Here is a 25,826-nt window from a genome sequence, read left to right as displayed (position 1 = left end):
CAAGATCATGACCTGAGCTGAAGGCACCCAGGCATCCTGGTTACTATTGATGTGAAAAGGTACTTTTTTTGGGTGAGGTTAAATATGAAACCTGCCGTCATCAAGAATTACTTGTAGTGGGACACCTGGGTGGCTCAGTGGTTGGGCCTCTGCCTTCGGCTCCGGTCATGATCTCAAGGTCCTGGGATTGAGCCCCACATTGGGCTCTCTGCTCAGCGGGGAGCCTGCTCCCCCCCCCCCACCGGCCTGCCTCTCTGACTACTTGTGATCTCTGTAAATTAAATAAATAAAATCTTTTTTAAAAAATTACTTGTATTGAACAGATATGAGAATGCATATGGTATGGTTGACATTTTCTGCCCTTTTTTTTTAAAGATTTTGTTTATTTATTTGACAGTGAGAGAGAGACAACGAGAGAGGGAACACAAGCAGGGGGATTGGGAGAGGAAGAAGCAGTCTTCCCGCTGAGAAGGGAGCCTGATGTGGAGCTTGAACCCAGGACCCTGGGATCATGACCTGAGCCGAAGGCAGACACTTAATGATTGAACCACCGAGGGGCCCCTTTTTTCCCATTTTTAAGACTGTTATTTTGGAGAAATTTTAGGTTCACAAAAATGTAATAAAGCTATTATGGAGAGTTCCCATATGCCATTCTATCCGGTCTTCTGTCATGTCAACGTCTTACATAACCAGGGAACATCCGTTACAGCTAAGACATTAATATTGCTAAAGTTCTCTCAACCTCACTCAGACTTTACTCAGATTTCCTCAGTTTTTCTGCAAATGACCTTTTGCTACTCTAGGATCTAATTCAGGACACCTCCTCTCCCCCTCTGCCTTTTTTTTTTTGTAACTAAGAGTGTTGAAAATAAATGCATGTACTATGAAAAAGCACACGTTTTGCATCTGACTCCGGAAAACTTGCAACCCAGGTCTCACGCTGAGATTTCTATTCCTTCCCACGATTCCTTCAGATCAGTGCTTGGAATCTAGAAACGGCAGAGCTGGTTTTCCGTATCCTGGGACACGTCTCTGACCGCTGGATGTGCACCAGGGCACTTGCTTCCCGGGCCATGCTGCTGACTGTGTCTGAGGCTGGCGTGGTCAGTCTGTGGAGCTCAGCCACAGGAACGCTTCAGGGGAGGCAACATTTATCCAGCGTCAAAGAAGAAACACCAACCTGTGGGGTCTCGGTCCAGAAGCAAGGCAAGATGGTGACCGGGTTTAGCAAGGGCTCCATCTCTTTGGTAAGTCCCTCTCCTGAACGTGATGCCCGCATGGCTCAGCTCCAAAGTGCTCAGATGTCCTAGAAATTGGGAGAAACCACTTCACCTTTGATCTTTCCCTAAATGACATTTGGTTTCCTAATTGAGGGATTTGCAACTCAGCGCGGTTCAGGAAACATGCCTTGGTGTTTCCTGGGGACAGGCCACTGTGGGTCATTGCTGGCACTCGGTCCTGCCAAAAATGTCTCTAGACATTGCCAGCTGTCCTTAGCTGGCGGGGATGGCACAAAATGGCCCTCCCCACCCCTTGAGAACTACTGCCCTAGACACATAAAGTAGAAAAAAAGCAAACTTGCAGAACAGTGTCTCTGCTGGATGGTGCAAAAAAAGATGGTGGGGAGAGAGAGCACACAAGCAGGGGGAGTGGGAGAGGGAGAAGCAGACTCCCCACTGAGCAGAGAACTCGATGAGAGGCTCGATCCTAGAACCCTGAGATCATGACCTGAGCCAAAGGCAAACACTTAGCCACCCAGGTGCCCCAAAACACATGTTTTTGTTTTTTAAAAAGTCAGCAGTAACATCCATGAGGAAATTCACTTTCTCCTACCCCTGCTAAATAAAGGTGAACAAATATATATATATATATTTTTATATGTATTTAAAATATATATATATTTTAAAATATTGGCTTGGATTGGTGCAAACAACTCACTTTTCTTGCCCCTCCCCCACCATGTGTCCCATCTGTGCCCTTCACTGAGATAATGAGCATAAAGTTTTTGGCTCGCAGGCTGGTAGCTGTCTGATGCTCAGAAATCAGTAGCTGACCTGGGGCTGCAGGACTGAGGAATGACCCATCCAAACTAAATGAGTTCCGCCACTCGGGAATGGGGAGAAACTGGTGTTTCGATCTTACCTGAGATCTCCAGAGCTCCCCCAGGGGCAGAAAACAGGTATTGGGATGTTCTCCAGGTCCCTGAGTCGATTACAAAAGCAGCATCAACAAAAACACTACTAGCTGCCACGGTTTGAGGGCTCACTGTGTGCAAGGTAAGGGGGAAACCACCCCCCCCATGATGGTCCCATACTGTAGTCTTGCATCATGGCCCATTTAACAGATAAGGAAACTAAGGCACCCAAGGGCTGAGACATTTGCTTCGAAGCTGGTGAATGGCAGAGCCTTGCATCCAAGTCCCTGACCCTGGACCCTTCACTCTGTGGAAATGCTTGATATACATCCTTGACTTTGCGCAGGTTTCCCCTGAAGGAGACAGCCTGCTGGAGAAGCTTCCGGAAGCTGTGAGGTTCCTGGTACTCTCTGAAGACGAGTCCCTTCTGGCAGCAGGTATCGTCTAGCTCTTATTTGGATTTTGTTGGAGGAGCAGAGGGAACAAGGGGGCTGGGGGCCGTCCTAGACCTTTTCTGCAGAGGGCCATACAGTGCACACCTTGGCTTTGCAGACCCGGTGGTCTCTTTCGCCACAAATCAAGCCTATATGAAAGCTGCCACAGATTCTATCTTATGCGGGCGAGGCTGTGTGCCCCTCAGACACCGTTTACAGAGGCTGAAATGTGGATTTCATATCATATTCACCTGCCACAAAACAGGAATATTTTTATTCTTGTGAAACTAAGTCTTCTGAGCTTCTGGGTCATACAAAAAGAGATGGCAGGCCAGTTGTGGCCCACGGGCTGTAGCTTGCCAACCCCTGTTCATTATCTTTGAGATGACGGTGGTTATCCCTGCTAGATAGGGACAGGGATGGAGGGGTGCCGCGTGAGCCGATGGGGTGTGCTCAAGGATGGGCCAGCCCACGGGACCCCTGCTTGTAGGGGCTCCCAGGCTTGTAGACGGTAAGGCAGCCACAGGGCAGAGTGGTTGGTGTGATGGCCAGCCAAGAATGAGGGGTTAGGGGAGGGTGTGACAGGGTTCCCTTCTTGAGTCTAAGGCAGTCGGGGAAGGCTTCATAGGAGGTGACCCACAGATGACCAACTCCTCAGCCTGATTATTTTTTTAAGACTATTTTTTTAAAAGATCAGCTTGGGGAGGGGGGACTCCTGGCTGGTTCCTTTAGAGGAGTGTGTGACTCTTGATCTCAGGGTTATAAGTTTGAGCCCCATCTTAGGTGTAGAGATTACTTAAATAAATAAATTTTTTTAAAAGATTTTATTTATTTATCAGAGAGAGAGGGGGGGAGAGAGCGAGCACAGGCAGACAGAATGGCAGGCAGAGGCAGAGGGAGAAGCAGGCTCCCCGCTCAGCAAGGAGCCTGATGCGGGACTCGATCCCAGGACGCTGGGATCATGACCTGAGCCGAAGGCAGCTGCTTAACCAACTGAGCCACCCAGGCGTCCCAATAAATTAAAAAAAAAAAAAAAAAAAAAAAAAAAAAAAAAAAAGATCAGATTGGAGTTCGCAGCCAAATTGAGCAGAAAGTACAGAGATCCCCCGTATGCCCCCTACCCCACCCTGCTCAGCCTCCTCTGATACTAACATCCCCCATCACAGTGGTGCATTTGCTATAAATGATGAACTCCCTCGACAGACCGTCATCACCCAGAGTCCATGGCTTACTTTACCATTCACTCTGGGTGTTGGACCTTCTGTGGGTTTGGACAGACGTGTAATGACGTATACCCACCATCATAATCTCAGGGCATTTGCAATGCCCTATAATCAGCCTGATTTTTTAAAAAGATTTTATTTATTTGTTTGAGAGAGAGACAGAGATAACAACAGAGACAGCGAGAGAGAGCACAAGCAGGGAGCAGAGGGAGAAGCAGGCTCCCCACGGAGCAGGGATCCCGACACAGGGCTCCATCCCAGGACCCTGGGATCATGACCTGAGCCAAAGGCAGATGCTTAACTGACTGAGCCCCCCAGATGCCCCAGCCTGACTTCTATAACAACTTTGCCAAGGGTCAAAGACAGTGGGAGACCAGTGCTGTCCAGCAAAGCAAACTACAAACATGAGCCACGTTTATAACCGAATGTTCTCATACCCCTATTTAAAAAGGCAAAAAGACATAGATGTCATTCATGTTAATAACAGATTTTGTTTAATCCAACACACCCAAAAATTCAACATGAAATCGATATAAAAATCATTTTTTAAAAAATATTTTATTTATTTATTTGACACACAGAGAGAGAAATCATAAGTAGTCAGAGAGGCAGAGAGAGGGGGGAAGCAGGCTCTCCGATGAGCAGAGAGCCCGATACGGGACTAGATCCCAGGACCCTGAGATCATGACCCGAGCCAAAGGCAGAGGCCCAACCCACTGAGCCACCCAGGCACCCTAAAAATCATTTTTTTAAAGATTTTATTTATTTATTTGACAAAGAGAGAGAGAGAGAGAGAGAACACAAGCAGTGGGAGAGGAAGGGAGAGGGAGAAGCAGGCTCCGCACAAAGCATGGGAAGCCAGATATGGGACTCAATCCCAGGACCCCAGGATCATGACCTGAGCTGAAAGCAGTGGCTTAACCCACTGAGCCACCCAGGCACCCCATTGATATAAAAATGATTAATGGTCTATTTCACGTTTAAAAAATTCTTGTGCCAGGGATATGAAACCTGGCCTGTGTTGTTCACTGACAGCTCGTCTCGACTCGGATTGACCACAGTAAGAGCCACACGTGGCTCGTGGTGACCACACCTGCATGGAGAGCACAGGTCGAATGGATAGACACTTAGACTCCAAGGCTGACTGATGGGTGACTACCGGTAATGCATCTTCCGTCCTGTTTCCAAAAGAATTTTAGGTGGGTGGTGGGGAGCACCTGAGTGGCTCAGTCATTGGGCATCTGCCTTCAGCTCAGGTCATGGCCGAGCCCTGCATCGGGCTCCCTGCTCAGCAGGAAGCCTGCTTCTCCTTCTCACACTCCCCCTGCTTGTGTTCCCGCTTTCCCTGTCTCTCTCTCTGTGTCAAATAAATAAATCAAATCTAAAAAAAAAAAAAAACGAATTTTAGGTGGCATAAGTATGTGTGAAATGCAGCATGGGGAATAGGAATGACAGAAGAAAGAAAAACGTGGGGTAGAAGCCCAAGATGGAATCAGGACCAAGACCAAAGCCACTGAGGACCTCAGTGACCTAGAACCTTGTCACAGTGGGTCTCAAGTGTGGCTCTATCCAACAGCCAACGAGGGGGAGCCCGAGCAGGTTCCCCTATCCACAGTGTCGGGAACCCACCTGTTGCTCAGGAGAGGTACCCCAATCCCAGCTCAGCTAAGATCAGGCAGGGATTTCTTAGTGTCATAAATGGAATTGCAGCTCAGGGGTCCCCAAGCTCGCTGTTAGGTTTGGTGACTTGCCAAGGTTCAAAGAATTCAGAAAGTCTCATGCTCACAATTTATTGGAGGCAAAGGACACAGATGAAGATCAACAAAGGGTAGAGACATAGAGACACGTGGAGCCCAGAGAAGGCACCAGATACGAGCTTCCTGGTGTCCCCTCCCCGTGGAGGCACATGGACGGTGCCTACACTCTCAGCAACAGGGTGTGACGACAGGGTCCTGCCAACCAGGGAAGCCCACCCTACCTTGGTGTCCAGGATTCTTCCTGGGGGCAGGTTATGTAGACAGGCTGACCACCTGCACAGCCGACCAAAATCTCTGACACCCCGCACAAGAATGGAACACAGATGCCCTTGGATAGCAGCGATCCTGATGCCTCTGATCCGTTTCCCGTAACACCCTTCTGTGTGAGCCTCAGGTTCAAGTGGACTTCAGTGAAACAATTCCACGGAGGGCCTGGAGAGGCAGGAGAAAGACGCTCGGCCCCCAGCTTCTCTTGCGCTGACCTGATTCCAGGGTTTCCAGGAAACAGAACCGATTGGCGCGGGCCAGGTGCCTAGCTCGGTGTCCCACACCATCACCCCCCAGGGCTGCGGGCCCTGGAAGAGCTGCATAACCAGGCCTTTGCCCACTTCCCACTCTGCCAGGGGTCCTCTTAACAAAGCATTCACCCAGCCAGTGTCTGGAGCACACCGGAGCCAGCCTCCTTGGCTGGGGCGCCTGAGAAAATGCAGAACGCCCATTCTGAATACAGAATACAGTTAAATTTCAGATACACAACAAATCAAGTTTTCAGCATAAAAATATGCCATGTAATATTTGAGATACACTTATACGAACCAGAATTTTACTGTTTATCTGAATTTCAAATTTAATTGAACTGTCCTGTTGGGTCTTTTGTTTTGTGTTATTTTGTGTTAAATCTAGCAACCCCCCCCCCCCATCTCCTGCTCCTTCGTACCACTCCTGCCACAGGAGTCTCTGTGCTGCTCCTGAGACATCTCCAGGCCTTTCCTACCTCCCAGTCATCTCCCGCCGTTCCCACTCTTCCGGGGCTAGCCCCGCTCTCAAATGTCCACTCCAATGTCCTGTGGCTGCTGCAACCAATGACCACGCAAACGTGGTATCTTTGACAACAACAGAAATCTCTTTTCTCACAGTTCTAGAGGCCAGAAATCCCAAACCAAGATGTGGACGGGGTCATGCTCCCTCCAAAGGTTCCAGAGAAGAATTTTCCCTTTTGCACCTTCTCGCTTCTGCCTTGTGATTCTTTGACTTGTGGCCACATCTCTCCAGTCCCTGTCGCCGTCTTCACATTGCCTCCTCCTCCACGTGTGTCTCTGTGTCATTGTTCCGCACGGCACCCAGCCCCCTGACTGCATTGTCCTCATCGCACATTGTAACTGCTCTCTTACCCTTCCTGTCTCCCCCCCGCTCCTTCCTTTCCATCTGCAAAACATTTTCTACCTTATGTCCAGCTTTGTGCTGGGTCCTGGGATGCCTTGAGCGGCCCAGACAGGCAGTCCCAGCCCTCTGGGAACGAGCAGTTTTGTGATGACAAATAACGTGGCTGTTTTCTGTGAACGTATGGATCGCTGTGGTCAGCTGCCCCCCTCCCCGCGACCACAGGCAAGGTGACGATGTCTCTCTAGTTCTGCGCCGTATTCCTTCCGCCGCTTCTTGGCAGGTGCTCAGAAAAATCTTTGTTGGCTGAACAGAATGACTGCCGAGCTCCTCCAGGAATGAATGGGACAATCCCATGCCTTCCGTTTCAGGGTTTGGAAGATCTGTGCGGATATTCTTGGCCGACTCACAGGGGTTTCATCGATTCATGGCCACTGACCTTGAACACGAGGACACGGTGGAGACAGCTGGTTTTGGTCCCAAGAACAACCTGATTATTACTGGATCCCGGGATGCGCTCATTCAGGTGAAGGGTCATTCTCACTCCGCCTCTGGAACAGAAAGTATGATTCCTTAGGCGTCTCTTGGCTTCGAAATAGAGAGACAAAAACTCATGCAGGCAGAACGGGGCAGGTCATTGGGAGGATATGGGGGAGGAATCCCACCGAAATGTTCGCAAAGGATATAGCCTTCCCACCGAACTTGGAAGAAAATTCCCATTGAGCTCAAAGTTCTCAGGCTGTTGAGAGAGGCACGTAATAAAATGGCAGTTCTCAGAGCGCCTGGGTGGCTCTGTTGGTTAAGCCTTTGACTCTTGATTTCGGCTCAGGTCATGGTCTTAGGGTCTTGAGATCGAGCCCCATGTGGGGCCTTATACTCAACAGAGTGTCTCTCTGAGGCTTCTCTCTCTCTTCCTCTGCCCCTCCCCACCACCTCGTGCTCACATGTGCACACACTTGCTCTCTCTCTCTAAAAAAAAAAAAAAATGAAAGTAGCAGTTCTCCAACATTCTGGCTCTAGAACCTCTTTACGTTCTTTTTTTTTTTTTAAGATTTTACTTATTTATTTGACAGATAGAGATCACAAGTAGGCAGAGAGACAGGCAGAGAGAGGCGGGCAGGAAGCAGGCTCCTTGCTGAGCAGAGAGCCCGATGCGGGATTCGTTCCCACAACCCTGGGACCGTGACCTGAGCCAAAGGCAGAGGCTTTACCCCACCGAACCACCCAGGTGCCCCACCTCTTTACATTCTTAAAGATTATTGAGGACCCCGAAGGGCTTTTGTTCATGTGGGTTATAGCATTTTGATTGATATATTTTTAACACATGATTTATTTTGGAATAGTTTTAGGATTTACAGAAGCGTTGCCAAAAAGCAAAGAGAGGCCCCATATATGTGTACCTACTCTTTACCCAGCTTGCTTAATACTAGTACCTCATGCCACTCAAGCTCTATCCAAACTGAAAGATTTACCTTAAGACAATGCTATTAACTGACCCGCAGATTCTGTTCTGATTTCACCAGCTTTCCCACCAATGTCCTTTTTTTCTTTATTCCAGGATCCAATCTAGGATCCCCCGTTGCATTTAGTATTTATGGATAATTAACTATGTTAAAAACTAGAAATGGGTTGGGAGGGAGACAAACCATAAGTGACTCTTTTTTTTTTTTTTTAAGATTTTATTTATTTATTTGACAGAGAGAGATCACAAGTAGGCAGAGAGGCAGGCAGAGAGAGAGAGAAGGAAGCAGACTCCCTGCTGAGCAGAGAGCCCGATGCGGGACTCGATCCCAGGACCCTGAGATCATGACCTGAGCCGAAGGCAGTGGCTTAACCCACTGAGCCACCCAGGCACCCCATAAGTGACTCTTAATCTCACAAAACAAACTGACGGTTGCTGGGGGGAGAGGGGTGAGGAGAGGGGGGTGGGGTTATGGACATTGGGGAGGGTGTGTGCTGTGGTGAGTGCTGTGAAGTGTGTAAACCTGGCGATTCACAGACCTGTACCCCTGGGGATAAAAATATATTATATATATTTATTATATTTAATATATATATTAAATATATATAATAATATATTATATGTTTATTAAAAATTTAAAAAAATTAGAAATGAGGAAATCCAAAAACACTATCGACTCATGAATATTACATGTCAGTGTTAATGACAGACTTCCATGAATATAAGTATAGTTTCTGAAACAAACAAAACAGCTCATGGCAAGAGTGTCATTGTTGCACATTTGGACAAATCTCTTTCATGCCTGACTTAGTGGATGATTAATTGGCTTCTCATATTTGATTCTGCATTCTCCTATCTGTTGTGATATCACACGTCCTGTAACTTCTAGAAAACTCTAGGACTCACTCATGAGGGGAAGAGAAGTGGCAAATAACATCTTAAATTTGCATGACAACAGTTTTGCCTTTGCACTGTTTCCTGAAGATGCCTGGAGGTAACTTCCAGGGGTTCCCTGGATCCTACTTTGAGAATTGCTGTGGTAGCAGATTGGTGAGGTGTGGGGAAGTTTGAGGGGCTGGTGAAGGCCCTCGGACTACAGCCTGAGACTCCACCTTAGGTGCACAGATAGGCTTATGCCTGTTTCTGAGCTAGGACAAGCAGAAGGAAGAAGTCAGCTCTGGCCATCTGCTGTCTATCCACAGGTGTGGAGTCTGTCGGAACAGGGAACCCTGCTGGACATTCTGGAAGGTGTCGGAGCCCCTGTGAGCCTGCTGGCCTGGGGTGGGGCCTTGGTAGCATCTGCTTCCCAGCAGTCCTCGTCTTTTAAAGTCTGGGATCTCACCTACCTTCAGAAACCGAGGGCCTGCACCCCGTTCCTGGATCGCACCGGCCTCACAGCAGTGTCACACAATGGGGGCTACATTTACTTCCCCAAGATTGGGGACAAGAACAAAGTCACCATTTGGGACTCAGCGGAAGGTGGGTAAAATATAAGCCTGGTCGTTCGTGCAGGGAAGTGGTAGAGCCCCTGCCTTGGTCTGCTTGGGCTACCAGAACCGAACACCATAGCTGGGGTCGTTTAAAAAATTGACATTTATTTCTTACAGTTCTGGAGGCTGGAAAGGCCAAGGCCAAGGCCAAGGCCCAGGCAGATTGGTGTCTGGTGACAGCTGTCTTCCTGGTTGCTGATGGCCCCTTTCTTCTTATGTCCTCACAGGAGCACAGAGAAGGAAGCTAGCTCCCCAGTGCCTTGTATAAAGACACTGATCCCGCCGTGGGGACTCTGCCTCATGCCTTCATCACCTCCCAACACCATCACATGAGGGGGGACTTACTCAGTCCATAAGAACCCCCAAATTCCAGTCAGGTTGAAAGTGATTAACATAGATCAGGACTTGACTTTAAAAATTTTCCAGCACGTGGGTAACTGACCACCTGGTTGTCCATCTCTACGTTAGTTCCGGTTTCCCGGAAACGGCACAGGATGGGGACATTTGCCCAAGGGGTGTGTTGAGGGGCGCTCCTAGAGAAACCCGAGAGGGAGTGAGGGAAGCAGGCAGGGGCAGGGGAGGACTGAACAAGGAAGTGTGCTCAGCCTGATCCCCAGGGGGCCATTCTGGTTTGGGGACAGCTCCCCAAACATTTTGAGATGAGGGGCTCCCTTGCCCCGACAGCAGTGGGCAGCCTTGGGGCTGGGTGCCCTGACTGGTATAGGGGGGTCAGGGCATGTCACTGATGTGTCTGCCGTCATCTCCACGGGAATGATAAAATCATTAACAAGGAATTAAAATCATTAACAAGGGAGAAAAGAGATTCACTCTCACGTTCCTGTGTGCATGGGTTTGGCAGATCTTTGGTTAGTGCCAGCCGTGGAGCCGGGCTCTGGGGTTGGCTGTGAGCAAGACAGATGAGGTTACCACGTTGGAGGTGCCTGCCCGCTAGGCACGGGGTGAAGCCAGGCACAGAGGTAGGGGGTACAGTGGGGCTGGAGAGAGAAGAGTGCAGATTGTCTAATAGGGTTACAAGCTTGCACTCAGAGTTCATACAGCTCACAAGGCCAGATGTTTAGTCTGTGACCCTTTCCGGACGTTTATAAAGGGCTGGGATGAGAGGTCCTGCGTGTCCCTTTGTCCATCTGTCCCGATGGGGAGCAGAAAGTCTCAGAAGGTGTTAGGCAGGGCGGTGAGGAGATGGGAAGACAGGAGTGGAGGCAGGGGAATTGCAGCGTCGAAGCTGGGGAGAATGGATCACGAAAGCAGTTTTTAAAATGCTTAAAGATAGGAAAACCGTGGCATGAGCCTCCCTCTGAACTGTTCTTGATGTGGTCTTCTCTCTGTGGCAGGGGAGGAACAAGACGCCCTGGACACATCCAATGAGGTCAGGTGTCTGGAGGTTGCCCAGCAGGCCAATCTCCTCTTCACCGGCCTCGTTTCGGGGGTGGTGCTGGTGTTCCCCCTGAACTCCAGACAGGATGTGATGTGCATCCCCCCTCCCGAGGCCCGGAAAGCCATCAACTGCATGGCCCTTAGTCAAGGTGAGGAGCGCCTGGCCATCGCCTACGACAGCATCGTCCTGGTGCTGGACATCAGCCCCGGGGATCCCTGTCCGGTCATCGACGGGCCAACCTACACCTTCTACACCCAGCTGCCTGAGACCATATCCAGCGTGGCCGTGCTGGCCGACTACCGCGTCATCTACGGCATGACCAACGGTGACCTCTTCCTTTATGAGTGTGTGAATTCCAAAGTGTTCCCTCTGGAGGCCCACGGGAGTCGGGTCACCTGTATGCAGGTCAGCCACAGGGAGCAGCTGGCGGTCAGCGGGTCCGAGGAAGCCCTGCTGTGTCTCTGGGACCTGCAGGCTTGCAAGTGGACATTCCAGATGAACTACACGGTACGTGGCCCCCACACGGCATGATGCGAGGTCCTGGCATTAGAGAGCTGAGGACAGGCGTCCTGGGTTAAATGCACATCAAGGACCATTGCCTGAGGTCTGGAGTGGGGTGAGGCCAAGGAGAGACACTCCCCTTGGGGGCAGAGTTTAAGGGACACCAAAAGACTCAGCCATTAAGAGAGATGCGATTTTAATGCAATGTTTACCAAAATCTGAAGAAATGCAAAAAATTCCCAAAGAACAAAATATCATTTTTAAAAAGATTTTATTTATTTGTTTAGAGGGAGAAAGGGCAGGGAGGAGGGGCAGAGAGAGAGGGAGAAGCAGGGAACCCATCGACGACGATGCTAGGTTCTTTCCCAGGACCTTGAGATCACGACCTCAGCTGAAGGCAGATGCTCAACCGACTAAACCACGCAGGTGCCCCAAAAATATCATTTTAAATAAAGACAGGATCAAGTCCTGCCCAGCACACCCCTGCCTCACCTTCCTTACCCTAATCCTGACTGCCATTCTTGCATCCAACGGTTTTGATTGCCTTGTCTGTGACAGGCCCCTTTCCAGCCATAGCCAGGGACCATGCTGTCCCGCCTCTTAGAGCCACGTTGTCAGAGGGGACACAGGGTGAGCTCCGGGATGACAGGATCTTCTTGTGTTCTGCTTCCTGAGGTGGCCCCCATCCCTAGGAGAGCTCCTGACATGTCCTCGGGGCTCCACAAATGTTTGTGGAATAAAAACAAAGCAGGACACCTGGAGGAGGGGCTCAGTCAGTTAAGAAGCTGCCTTTAGCTCAGGTCATGATCCCAGGATGATCCTAGGGTCCTGGGATCGAGCCCCACAGCCAGCTCCCTGCCCCTCTCCACCACCTGCACTCTCCCTCTCCCTCTCAAATAAATAAATAAAATCTTTAAAAAAAGATAAAAGCAATAGAGCACATACATGATGGGCTGTGGAGTGACAAGAACTTTGAGAAAATGGCGAGGTAAACAGGGTAGAGGGGCAAGGGCTGCTATTTAGGAAGGTCAAACGAGTCTCGTAGCACCCGGCTGGCTCATTCGGAAGAGCATGTGACGCTTGATCTCGGGGTCGGGAGTTCGAGCCCCATGTTGGGTGTAGAGATGATAAATAAATAAACTTTAAAAGAAAAAAAGGAAGAAGAAGGTAAACTAAGTCTGGTGTACGGGCTTTCTAGGCAGAAGGAAGAGCAGCTATGAAGGAAGGCAGAAACAGGCAACCGACTCCTTAACCTAAGAAGTGTGCCAGAGTCCACATTACCCATCTCACAAGGAGCTGTGATGGCTGTTTGTATCTGTAGAATCAGGGGCTGTCATAAATATATCCATATAGTATATAAAAACACATATTAAAATATCATCCAAGAGGTTAATCTTCACAACGCCCTCGTAAGGCTGGTGTTATTACTCCGGTTTTTCAACGTAAGGCACAAAGGCCGCACTTTTGGTTGCAAGAGGTGAACATTATTCATAAACATAAGGAGATGATCTTGTAACTAAGAGAAGAGAGTATATAGAGTTTTGTCTTAAAAGGCCTTCATCCCATCTGACCTTTTTTTTAATGAAGCCACTATAATACAGGGCTGTCAGTAAATTTCTATTTCATTGAGATGGGAAATGTCACCATAGCAGTCAAACACATCTAGCTTTTTGTTTTTGTTTTTGTTGTTGTCATTTTTAAGCAGGCTCTCTGTCCAGCTTGGAGCCCAACGTGGGGCTCAAACTCACAGTCGTGAGTTTGACTGAGATCAAGTCCTGAGCTGAGATCAAGAATTGGAGGCTTAACTGACTGAGCCACCCGAGCACAGCCTCCCCCCCCCCATTTTTTTTTTAAATGAACTTAATTCAGGAATGATTTTCAGATCTACAAAGAAGTCATAAAGATAGTACAGAGGTTCCCCTCTACTTCCTCCTCACCCAGCTTCCCCGATGTTATCACCTTATATAACTCGAGCAGATTTGCCAAAACCAAGAAATTACCATGGGACTGGATTGTTGACTAAGCTACCAACTTCACTGGGATCATACTCTTTTTTCAGTGCATTTCCTTTTCCTGGTCTAGGATCCAAACTAGGATGCATTTAGCATATAGCCTTTAACTAAAGACCACGATAGCTGATGCTTAGAGAATTGAGGTCACTTAGGAAATTAAATCCAGTAATTCCTGCTCTCCAGGGCAAACTGTCTGCAGACCTCTTAGTCCAATCCCTATGCAAATGTGTTTTGGTCCTAGAATCTTGGTGATGGAATATATCCATGTCTCCAGGGTCCCGTTGGATCCATCCCCATGGGAGGCTTACGTGCCTGGCTTCTGACACAAATGCCTTTCAGTGGGCCTCCTGGGTATCTCAGTTGCACTCCAGATCACATCGTCTTTTTCTACAGAATTCTTACTGTAGGGGAGTCCAGTGTCTCTGCTTCTCCATGGATGACAAGTATGTGTATGCGGGCTTGAAGGATCGCTCCATCATCGTCTGGAGTGTGCTAGACGGTGAGTCATTTTGCTTCAGGGGCAAGACTGAGCTTAGATCTGGAGAAGGAGGCCTTGTGTTGGGCTCTGGGTGTTGCAGAGCCCTGCCCTGGCCTTCCCAAGCTGGGAGGGAGCTACCTAGAGAGAGGTGTCTGCAAGTCAAAGGGACAGGCCCCCCCTGGAGCTACATCTCCTCTTCTAGACCCATGGTACCTGGAACCCTGAAACATTCTCCCCCCTGGGATGGTGTCCTCTTCAGGGCCTGGAGAGTCCTCTTCCCCAGGCTCATCCTCTCAAGGGTGCACTGTCTTCCCTAGTATGAGCATCCCTAGCCTTGGGGGTTGACCATGGGGTGATAAGCATGGAGTCTGGGTGCATGAGCTGGGTAGGTGGTCTGGATGCATATGTGTCAGGCCCTTAGGAGTGAAGGACACAGCTGGGTATGGGAAGAGAAGGAGAGCAAGCTGCTCAGAGCTGGGACTGGCCCTCCCACACCATTACATTCTATAGTGGGACTGAAAAGCCTTACAATTCCCCACCCAAGCGTGACCTTCCAGGTGGTTCTGAAGGTACATCCATCAGTGAAGGATGATAGAGAAAATTTCACTTAATAGTTTATTAGCTAGCTTTGCAACATTTACATATTATACCTTATAGGATATGGGCCCCGATTCCTTCTCTTGCCCTACGCTCTATAAATGATAGGGGCAGCTTGCTTAAGACCAACTGCTTTGAAAACCCCACATTTCTGGGTCTGCTCAGTACTACTTTCGAGGCATATTAATAAGGGTGAACATTTTTTGTGTATTGGGTACTGTCACTAAGCTATTTAATTCTCTCGACAGCCAGCTCATTTTGCAGAGCAAAGATTGAGGCTCTGTGAGATAGGGTGACTTGCCCAAAGTCACACAATGAGTAACTGGTACCCAGTGGTTTGCAGCTGGTCTGCCTGGTCCCCATGGTCACCCTCGTCACTCTCCTACCTGGTCTTCTATAGAGAACGGACCCCTTATGACACTGGAAGGGGGATAGGTGCCCAAGTGAAGATGCTGACATTCAGGGACATTAAGAGATTTGTCCAAGGCCACAAAGCAAGTGAGTGAATGAGTATCAGGTAGATTAGAATACATTGTAATAAAATACAGTGCAATCAAATAGATTGTAGTCTACTATTTGATGGCAAAGATGTCTGGCAAAAAGTCACAGGTGGTTCAGAAGCTGAGATCTGTGGACTGTGGCCTTAAAGGCCCCTCCTCGGTTCCTTCACAATCTCTCCTGCTCCACTAATAATATTTACCGAGTTCACTCTGGGCTAAAACTAATACTAAAGCACGTGACATCTGTGACCTTTTCAGATCTTGGAATTCCCCTCTGCAGGTGGGTTTAGTTGTCATCCCCATATTGCAGAGGAAGCAAGAGGGGCTCCAAGAGTTTAGAATTTGTGTGTAAGCTAGTAAGAGGCATAGGAAGGATTTGACCCCATGCAGCCAACTCTCCAGTGGGTGAGATCGGATCTCTGTAGCCCCTACTTTCTCATTAGTGCCCTGCCCTCCACCCCCAAAAGGCACTCTGCTGGCTGTCCAGTTTGTCCACGCTGTGGTGAACAGGATCATCCCAACTTCCAATGGCTTCATCGCCCCCACTAGACACGGCTATCTCATCCGTGAGCGTTTCCAGTGCCCTTCGTCGAGAACGTCACAGCAGGACCCTCTCAAGAACTTCAAGAAGGCGGTGTGGAAGGTCAAATCCAGACAGAGAGAAGAGCTGGCAGCTGCTGCCGGAACACTCCAGGACTCGAGATCAGCAAGTGCCCAGGGAAATGAGTGCAAATCGAACAAACGCTCCCAAGTCTGCCTGCTAGTGTAGAACTCCCGAAAGTCATGGGACTCCAGTCAGTTAGCCCCATTCAGTCTGGTTGATGCAGAGAGTATGTATGTGCTGATGTATATCTGGACCCAAAGCCTCAGGTTATATAACTCAGACCCTGTTTCTCACCACCCTTCCATTCTTCTCTCCTTGTTGGCTGTAGTCAAAGACCAGCTACCCACAGATCAACAACATGATAGCCAAGGTCAGTAGAAATGAGACCTTCCCTCTTGCCAGCTGTCTGAACCAAAGCGCTGGCCCTGATACTATGGGCCCCAGTGAGCTTCTGCACCTGTCTCTGGGAGAATGCAGTGCTGTGATGGGCCCATCTGACCCAGTGCTCACCAGAGCTAAGGATGGAGTCAGTAGCATCCACCCAGATTGCCTGAGCTTGGGAGAGGCTAAGCCTGGGAGGGGACCTAGGGTGCTGGTACAAGGCAGCGGGAGGATGGAGGGGTGTGAGACTGATCAAACCACAGATGTGGACCACAGAGCTTTATAATTTATAAAGCATCAGATGCTATTTTCTGATCTCTATCATAGCCCATACTTCAGCGAGAGTGGGAGTATCCATATCCGTTCTAGATGAGGAAACTGAGCCTTGGTAGGTAGCTATGATTTGGTCAAGCCTCAGGCGCAAGAGCTCTGGGAAATGAGAACCAGGAGACATCCTGTCCCTATCCTGTTTATCCACTTCCCTCTGATTTTAGTCTCAGAAGCATGACCATTCCATAGGTGACAAGTCCAATGTCCATGGGGCCAGCAAGTAATCTAGGTGATTGCCATGCACCTGGGGGAACAGCCGAGAATAGAGGAGACCTGGGCCACGTGGAGGATGTGTGTTCTGCCCTGGGTGGATATGGGCACCCCGACTCCACCTCAGAATAGCCATGGGGAAAAGCGGCAAGAGCTATCTGCTGTTGTAAGCAAAGTCGGAAACCCAGACTCTTATGCAAAATGTTCCCACTCTTAGAAGTTGGCGATTGTCTCAAATTTACATCCACAGGCACATTTAGCCTGTGTGTCTCTAGTTCAGGAGGCAACTTCATGACCCAAGCCAGCATGAAAACAAGAAATCTATTTTAGTTCTTCTATCCCTACTCCCTGGTTCCCCAACTTTGAGGATAAAGATGGTCTTTTATCTAAAAACTGGAGGCTCTCGGAAGTGGACAGAAAAAGTCACCAACATCTCTTTGCTGAGCATTTCGACCATCTCTACTCTCCCCAAGTTCAACAGAGGAACTGATTCTGTTTCACTGAAATGGATCTTTCTTCTTTGCCCGTAGCCTTCCAAAAGCCCCCCCCCCACCCTTGCTTCTGGGGCTTTCACCATAAAGATATGAAAGTCCAAACTTCAAGGTGCTATTCCCTCTCCCCTCTGTTGGCTTCCAGACAGTTTTAGAAAAACAACCTTAGAAACAGAGGCTTCGAAGCGAGGTGTGACCCTATTGACTTCTTCAGTCATTTCCCAAACTAGGGTTCCCAGGGAGGCTTTGGCAGTTCTGCAGATGTTAGCATCAAATTCCATTTTGAAAAAAATATTTTAAACTGTAATTTTAAAATGCATGGCCAGCTGGATGAGGCAGCGGGTTTTAGGATACTGGACTAACTTAGGATTCTCCTGCCATCTTCATTTAACTGAGATTTTGATGGGAGCTCTTGAGGAAAGCTACTCTTTGGGACAACCCCTCAGTGAAATGGGAACTTTGCCCAATGCAGCAATAAAGTGGACATTGCGACAGAGTAAGATTTCAGCTAAAACTTCGGGTTTAAAATGTATGTGTCCATCTCAACAACCTCAGTGAGAATCCATGGCTTGTAGTAAATACTACTTCGAACGGAGGAGAGAAATTTTACTAATAAAATGCAACTCTGAATTGTTCTGTTGGAGTTTTTTGCAGCGAGCTCTCATTCGAGAAAGAAGTTGGGTTGCTAAGAATGTTTGACAAGCTCTGTACTTTAACGAGTGACTTAGCCGGAAGTCTCCAGCCCTGGCGGGGCCAGGATGAAAGCAAGATTATCAAAATCCCCGCCTCACTGTCCTACACAAAGCAGGACCCTGTCATGGAGCATCCAAATTGGGATGCTTTTGAGAGGAAAAGGTGGGACTTTAAAAGATTACCCCTGGGGCACCTGGGTGGCTCGGTGCGTTAAAGCCTCTGCCTTCGACTCAGGTCATGATCCCAGGGTCCTGGGATCGGGCCCCACATCGGGCTCTCTGCTCAGCGGGGAGCCTGCTTCCTCCTCTCTCTCTGCCTGCCTCTCTGCCTACTTGTGATCTCTGTCTGTCAAATAAATAAATAAAATCTTAAAAAAAAAAAAAAAGATTACTCCTGACAGCTGAAAAAAAAAATTGGACAGTCCCGATATGAGATCCCTGAGACTTTTTTTTTTTTAAGATTTATTTATTTATTTGGCAGAGAGAGATTATAAGTAGGCAGAGAGGCAGGCAGAGAGAGAGGAGGAAGCAGGCTCCCTGCTGAGCAGAGAGCCCGATGCGGGACTCGATCCCAGGACCCTGAGATCATGACCTGAGCCGAAGGCAGCGGCTTAACCCACTGAGCCACCCAGGCGCCCCTCCCTGAGACTTTTTAAAATTGAGATATAATTAACATATAACACTTTATCAGTTTCTGGTATATGACAGAAAGATTTAATATTTGCATATATCACAAAACAATCACCACAATAAATCTAGTTAACATCCAGCACCACACATAGTTACACCCTTTTTTTCCTGTGATGACAACTTTTTTTTAAGATTTTAAGATTTTATTTATTTTTTAAAAAGATTTATTCATTTAGGTAATCGCTACACCCAACATGGGGCTCAGACTCACGACCCGGAGATCAGGAGTCACATGCTTCACCCACTAAGCCAGCCAGCTGCCCCTCGTGATGAGAACTTCTAAGATCTATTCTTAGTGACTTTCAAATATACCTTACAGTATTACTAACCACACTCACCGTGCTGGACATGACATCTCCAGAACTCACTTGTCTTGTAACTGGATTTCTCTTATAACTTTTGACCACCTTCACCCATTTTTCCCACCAACCCTATTCCCCTGCCTCTGGTAACCGCCCCCCCCCCCATCTGTTTTCTGTATCTTTAAGTTTAGGGCTTATTTCTAACATTTGCCTGATCACTGTCAACCTTCCGCTAAAACATTTCAAAGTAAGAGCCAGACTGGGTGAGAGTCCTGAGGCACTCATCTCAGGCACAACGCTTTTTTTTCCTTTTGCATGAAAGAGAGAGAGTGCCCACGAGGGCTGGGGGGGAGGGACAGAGGGAGAAGGGGAAAATACCAAGCAGTCTCCATATTCCGCGTGGAACCCAACACATGTCTCCATCCCACGAGCCTGAGATCATGACCTGAGCTAAAAGCAAGAGTCAGACGCCTAACCAACTGAGCCACCCAGGTGCCCCTCAGGGGCTGAAGGCTTTAAGGGTGTAGCAATCAAAGTAAGTGATATTTTATTACTATTCTTTAAAAAAACTCAAAATGAATTTAAAAAATGCATCCTGAACAAAATATCAACATTTTAAATTAAAGATGGGATCTGACCCTGCACTGGAGTGAACTGGCCTAACTTGCCTCGTCCTCATTTTGACTCTGGTGATGTCAAGACTCCTCACCGCCAAAATACATCAGGAGACGGCTTTTCGGGAATAAAGTTATTCTCGAATGTAACCGCGCACCTATGAAAACAAACAGTTGTTACTTCGTATTTAATATCTTTCAGTAGGCATCCCTAAATTTCCAGCTCAGCCCTAAAACATCTTTTTTTTTTTAAGATTTTATTTATTTATTTGACAGAGACAGATCACAAGTAGGCAGAGAGGAAGACAGAGAGAGAGAGAGGAGGAAGCAGGCTCCCCGCCGAGCAGAGAGCACGATGCGGGACTCCATCCCAGGACCCAGAGATCATGACCAGAGCCGAAGGCAGCGGCTCAACCCACTGAGCCACCCAGGCGCCCCTTAAAACATCTTTTATAGCTATTTTTTTTTTCAAACTAGGATCCAATCAAGATTTGTTCACGGGTGGCACATGGTTGTTTTGTTCTTTTAGTCTCTTGCATTCTAGAGCAGGCTTGCCACCTGCTTTTGTACATAAAGTTTTATTGGAACATGGCCACACCCATTCATTTACATACAGCCTAGGGCAGCTTTCATTAGTGACAGGGAATGTACAGTTCCAAAAGCCAATACAGCCCTTTACAGGAAAGTGCGATGATTGTGATCTTAAGGCTTGATTAGATTCAAGGCAACCCTTTTTTTTCTTTTTAAGATTTTACTTATTTATTTGACAGACAGAGATCACAGCAGGTGACGAGGGTGGGGGGGGGGGAGCAGACTCCCCGCTGAGCAGAGAGCTGGATTCGGGCTCAATCCCAGGACCCTGAGATCATGACCTGAGCCAAAGGCAGAGGCTTAACCCACTGAGCCACCCAGGTGCCCCAAGGTAAAATGTTTTTTAACAGATTTTTTTTTAAAGAAAGATAAGGCAGGAGGAAATCTTTTTTTTTTTTTTAAGATTTTTGTTATTTATTTGTCAGAGAGAAAGTGGAGCACAAGCAGGGAGAGCAGCAGAGAGAGAAGCAGGCTCCCTGCTGAGCAAGGAGCCCCATGTGATGCGGGGCTCAGTCCAGGACCCTAGCATCACGACCTGAGCCGAAAGCAGATGCTTAGCCAAGTCATCCAGGAGTCCCAACAGATTTTTTTTAAGACTTTATTTATCTACAGGGGGTGGGGGGGAAGAGAGAGTGCATGTATACCTGCACACACAAGTGGGGGGAAGGACAAGCAGACTCCCAGCTGAGCAAGGAGCCCCATGGTGGGGGGGTGCTCCATCCCAGGACCCCAAGATCATGACCTGAGCTGAAGGCAGACAATGGACTAAGACACCCAGGTGCCCCTAACAGAATTTTTAAAGCAGTTTTAGCTTCACAACAAAATTGAGTGAAAGGCATAGAGATTTCCCATAAACCCCATGCTCCAACATATGCACAGCTCCCCTTTACTATCAAGGGGTACCTTAGTTACACTTGATAAACCTACATTGATACATCTGTTAAAAAAGAAACAGCTGGGGCGCCTGGGTGGCTCAGTGGGTTAAGCCTCTGCCTTCAGCTCAGGTCATGATCTCAGGGTCCTGGGATCAAGCCCCACATGATCTCAGTGTCCTGGGATCGAGCCCCGAGTGGGACTCTCTGCTCAGCAGGGGGCCTGCTTTCCCGCCACCCCTCCCCCCCCGACCCCGCTGCTCTGCCTACTTGTGATCTCTCTCTCTCTGTGTCAAATAAATAAATAAAATCTTAAAAAAAAAAAAAAGAAAAGAAAAGAAACAGCTGGCCCACAATAGTCACTTGTGCTAAGCTCCACATCAGCAAAGCAACACTTAATACCTAATTTAATAGCTCTTCCCAGGACTGGAATCTTAACCAGTCGGTCTGGAATTTGCTGGTCAGCCCTAGTGAGGTAATCCACCTGATGGAGCCCCTCCAGCCCCCAAAGAAAGATAAGATCATCTGTTTTTTCTTGCCCCGCTCTGTCTATAATATCTTTCCATTTTTTACTGCTCCTTGGCGCTCGTCTCTGTTTGCTAGACAAGATACTGCCCAATTCATGAATCACTGAATGAAGTCAACTCGATCTTTAAACTTACTTGGTTGAATTTTGTTTTTTAACACATCATAATCACAAGGTAAACATTTTTGGCAAGACGTCTTCAAAAAGGATTAGGTAGACATTTTTACAAAACGAAGTACCGCTCATTTAGCAGCTGCGAATGATAACTCACAGTTTCTGTGGGTTGCAAGTCCAGGCTCACTGTGGCTGGGATTTTTGCTCAGGATCTCACCAGCCGGGCTGGGATCTCGCTGAGAGGCTCACAGCCCTCCTCCATGCTCATTCAGATTGTTGGCAGCCCTGAGCTCCTCATTGCTACAAGACTGTGGACCTCAGCTCCTAAAGACTGCTCTTGTCCACAGGCATGCACAACGTAGCTAGTTCCTTATTTAAGGCCAGCAGGATTTCACCTCTCTGCTGTTTCAAGGCTCTGACCTCCAGACTGTCTTTCAAAGGATGTTCCTAATTAGGTCAGGCCCACCCCAAGGAATCTCCTTTCTGGTGAACTCAAGATCAACCCAAGGGGACCTTAAGCCCACTTGCAAAATCCCTTTACCTTTGTCATGTGGTGTGACTTAGTTGCAAAAGTGAAATCCATTATACTCAAAGGTCCTGCCCCCACTCTAGGAGGGCAGGGTAGGAAGGGTACACATACCAGAGGTGAGAATCTCGGGGCCTGCTTTATAATTCTGCCACAACATGATTCTGGACTGTAGAGATTTTGGTCATAAAGTTTGCCATCTGTAAAGACTCAGATTAGGGCGCCTGGGTGGCTCAGTGGGTTAAGCCGCTGCTTTCGGCTCAGGTCATGATCTCAGGGTCCTGGGATCGAGTCCCGCATCGGGCTCTCTGCTCAGCAGGGAGCCTGCTTCCCTCTCTCTCTCTCTGCCTGCCTCTCTGCCTACTTGTGATCTCTGTCTGTCAAATAAATAAATAAAATCTTAAAAAAAAAAAAAAGACTCAGATTAGTTCAAAGTAGGATCCTTTGAACTTGTCTTTCTAACATTGCCAGAACACTATCCAAAGAAAGACCTACCTATGAATCTTACCACAGTGTTATCAAGCTTGTGAAATGGTGGGAAATGTGTGTTGGTCCATCTAAACCGCCAGCTTTAGGGGTGCCTGGGTGGCTCAGTCGTTAAGGGTCTGCCTTCGGCTCAGGTCCTGATCTCAGGGTCCTGGGATCGAACCCCTCAGGGGGCTTCTGCTCAGCGGGAAGCCTGCTTCTCCCTCTCCCACTCCCCTTGCTTATGTTCCCTCTCTCACTGTGTCCCTCTCTGTCAAATAAACAAACAAACAAATCTTTAAACCGTCAACTGTAAGGTTGTTAATTTTGTCCGTGTAGGATGAAAACAGTAAAGGAAAGAAGCTCAGCATTTTCTATGCTTTATAAAAATAAGGGTGAAAGATTTTTTGTACTACTCTCCACATGTTGAATACACACACACACACACACACACACACACACGTGTGCACACACACCCAACGTAGAATAGCCTTGTGGTTTCCTGTTCTCCAAATGACTGTAGGGCTTCCTCAGACCACATGAGATCCGTAAAAAAGAATGGAAAACTACAAGGGATCCTTGAAATGCAAACAGACTCATACTCCTTGCAGGCAGGGAGGCATGGAGTGAGGACCCCCACGGTGTGTCAAAAGCCCACGCGTGCAGTTGGCTCTCCGGGACAGTGACTAACAGATTGCCCGGAGGCGCTGGTGTGAGAGTGACAGTCTAGACATCTGGTGGCCTCAAGGGGTTCAGGCGGCCCTAGCTGATGTTCATACAGGAATGCACTGAAACTGAGCTGAATCCCTTTCTGGGCTGGGAGCCGCGAATCCTCAGGCTTTCTTCCTCCTCACCCCCCCCCCCCCCATCTACCCAGCACCACACTCTCTCTGCTTTACCTTCTGATTATTGCTCCCTTCCTCCACCCTTCTCTCCATCTCCACTGGCCCCCTCCTGGTCTCAGCCACCACCATCCTTCTAAATGATGAAACAGCCTCCCCGCAGCCTCCTTGGCCCCCCTCCAATCGCTTCCCGGCAGAGTAGCCGGAGCATTTGCTTCCCAATTCAAAGCTGCTCAAACAGCAACTCGGAGAAAACCCACGCGCGGTTTCTACCGGTGCTAAATGCCAAGACCAAAATTTTTAACTCAGCCCATAAGGATGAGTGGTCTGCCTCTTCTGGCCTCGGCACCCCTACCCTGCACCTCCCCGTCCCCACCGCCAGCCTTGGACTCTTCTGCCATCCCACAACTCTGGTGTCTCTGTCTTGCCCTTTCTAAGCTCAAATGCACCACCTTGCTTCCCTTCGCAGGGCTCTCGTACAGTTGTTCCTTCTGACTTTCTTTCTTCCTTTCTTTCTTTTTTAAGATTTTATTTATTTATTTGAGAGAGAGAGAGAGTGAGAGAGCGCGAGAGCTTGAGAGGGGGAGGGGCAGAGGGAGAAGCAAGCTCCCTGCTGAGCAAGGAGCCCAATGTGGGACCCGATCCCAGAATCCAGGGGATCATGACCTGAGCTGAAGGCAGATGCTTAACTGACTGAGCCACCCAGGCACCCAAACTCCTTCTGACTTTCATGGTGAATGCCTACACAACCCTCAGAACTCACCTAGAATGCCACCTCCTCTGGGAAGCCTTCCTCATCCCCTGATAGACCAGGTTAAATCCCCAGAGGTGGCAGGTAGCATTTTCCAAAAATGCTCATGGCAGTATTTTCTGTCCCCTATGCTATTCCAGAACCTGGCCATTCCTCAGGTTCTGGAGTCTGTTTGCCCTCCTTTTGTACTTGACTTTTTATTTTTTTAAGATTTATTTATTTGAGGGGCACCTGAGTGGCTCAGTGGGTTAAGCCTCTGCCTTCAGAGGTCATGATCCCAGGGTCCTGGGATTGAGCCCTGCATGGAACTCTCTGCTCAGCAGGGAACCTGCTTCCCTTTCTCTCTCTGCCTGCCTCTCTGCCCACTTGTGATTTTTGTCTGTCAAATAAACGAAATCCTTTTTTTAAAAAATTTATTTATTTGAGAGAGAGAGAGCACAAGCAGGAGGTACAAGGAGAGGAGAGAGGATCTCACTTAAACTGCGTGCTGAGTGTGGAACCCCATGTGAGGTGCGATCTCACGACCCTGAGTTCACGACCTGAGTAAAAACCAAGAACAGACTTTTTAAATTTTATTTTATTTATTTATTTGACAGAGAGAGATATCGCAAGTAGGCAGAGAGGCAGGCGGAGAGAGAGAGGAAAGCAGGCTCCCCGCTGAGCAGAGAGCCCAATGCAGGGCTCGAACCCAGGACCCTGAGATCATGACCTGAGCCAAAGGCAGAGGCTTAACCCACTGAGCCACCCAGGCGCCCCAAAACCAAGAATAGACTTAACCAACTGAGCTACCCAGATGCCCTGAATTTAGGAGGGACTTTGTAACAGTCACTATGGAAAGATTACCATGGAAATTCGACTTCTGAGGCTGGATCAGGACAGTGACCCAGGTTCTCTCAGGACAATCATTCTTAGAACTCAGCTGCCACAATGCTCAGGCTGAAAAGGGAAAGGAAGGGACTTCAGGTAGGGAAAGACTAAGGGTCCCAATTGGGTTCTGAAGGTATTTCAGGTATCCAGACACTGGGACAGAACAAAAATAGAGATAAGGGAAGAAAAACCAGAACCCTTATCCCAACTGCTAGGGGTAACATGTTTTTCTAGTAATTACACTGTAACCACAGAAAATAGAAATTAACCAGAAAAAATGATCAGGCCTCAAAGGAGACGTTAGATTAATCAGACCTAGCAAAATAGATCTATAGATCCCAGATGTCATAAGAAACAAAGACTCTCATACAACGTATAAATGTCATGTCTGGCTCCAGACCCACTGACCTAACTAGCCACTGGCAAGTTTCCTGGTTGAGTCCTAAGAAAAGGCCAGAGATGAAAAGCCCTCACTGGCAACCCTACCGGGACCCCTCTTGCTCTTGAGTGCTTTTTCTGTATCTTTGCTTAATAAAACTTGATTGCTTTGCTCACCCTCCTTTGTCAGCGAGACTCATTCTTCGACTCCGTGAG

The 25,826-nt window shown here is 48.3% G+C and overlaps 1 protein-coding gene across 6 annotated transcripts in view; it reads left to right on the top strand.

The window, feature by feature from the left end:
* NWD1 (NACHT and WD repeat domain containing 1) overlaps positions 1 to 18,010 on the top strand; it is a 63,186-nt gene extending 45,176 nt beyond the window's left edge. For all 6 annotated transcript variants that reach the window (XM_082707989.1, XM_082707990.1, XM_082707993.1 and 3 more), the window contains 7 exons: positions 975 to 1,247; positions 2,481 to 2,571; positions 7,300 to 7,454; positions 9,593 to 9,869; positions 11,233 to 11,783; positions 14,183 to 14,288; positions 15,832 to 18,010. In XM_082707989.1, coding sequence (XP_082564115.1) covers positions 975 to 1,247; positions 2,481 to 2,571; positions 7,300 to 7,454; positions 9,593 to 9,869; positions 11,233 to 11,783; positions 14,183 to 14,288; positions 15,832 to 16,133 — 1,755 coding nt within the window. In that variant the 3' untranslated portion in view covers positions 16,134 to 18,010. The remainder of the gene's footprint in view (positions 1 to 974; positions 1,248 to 2,480; positions 2,572 to 7,299; positions 7,455 to 9,592; positions 9,870 to 11,232; positions 11,784 to 14,182; positions 14,289 to 15,831) is intronic.
* The last annotated feature ends 7,816 nt before the right edge of the window (positions 18,011 to 25,826 follow it).

The sequence above is a fragment of the Mustela nivalis genome (genome assembly GCF_964662115.1).
Source record: "Mustela nivalis genome assembly, chromosome: 1".
NCBI lineage: Eukaryota > Metazoa > Chordata > Mammalia > Carnivora > Mustelidae > Mustela > Mustela nivalis.
Note: the sequence above shows the minus strand (reverse complement) of the source record. Positions and strands in the feature narration are given on the sequence as shown.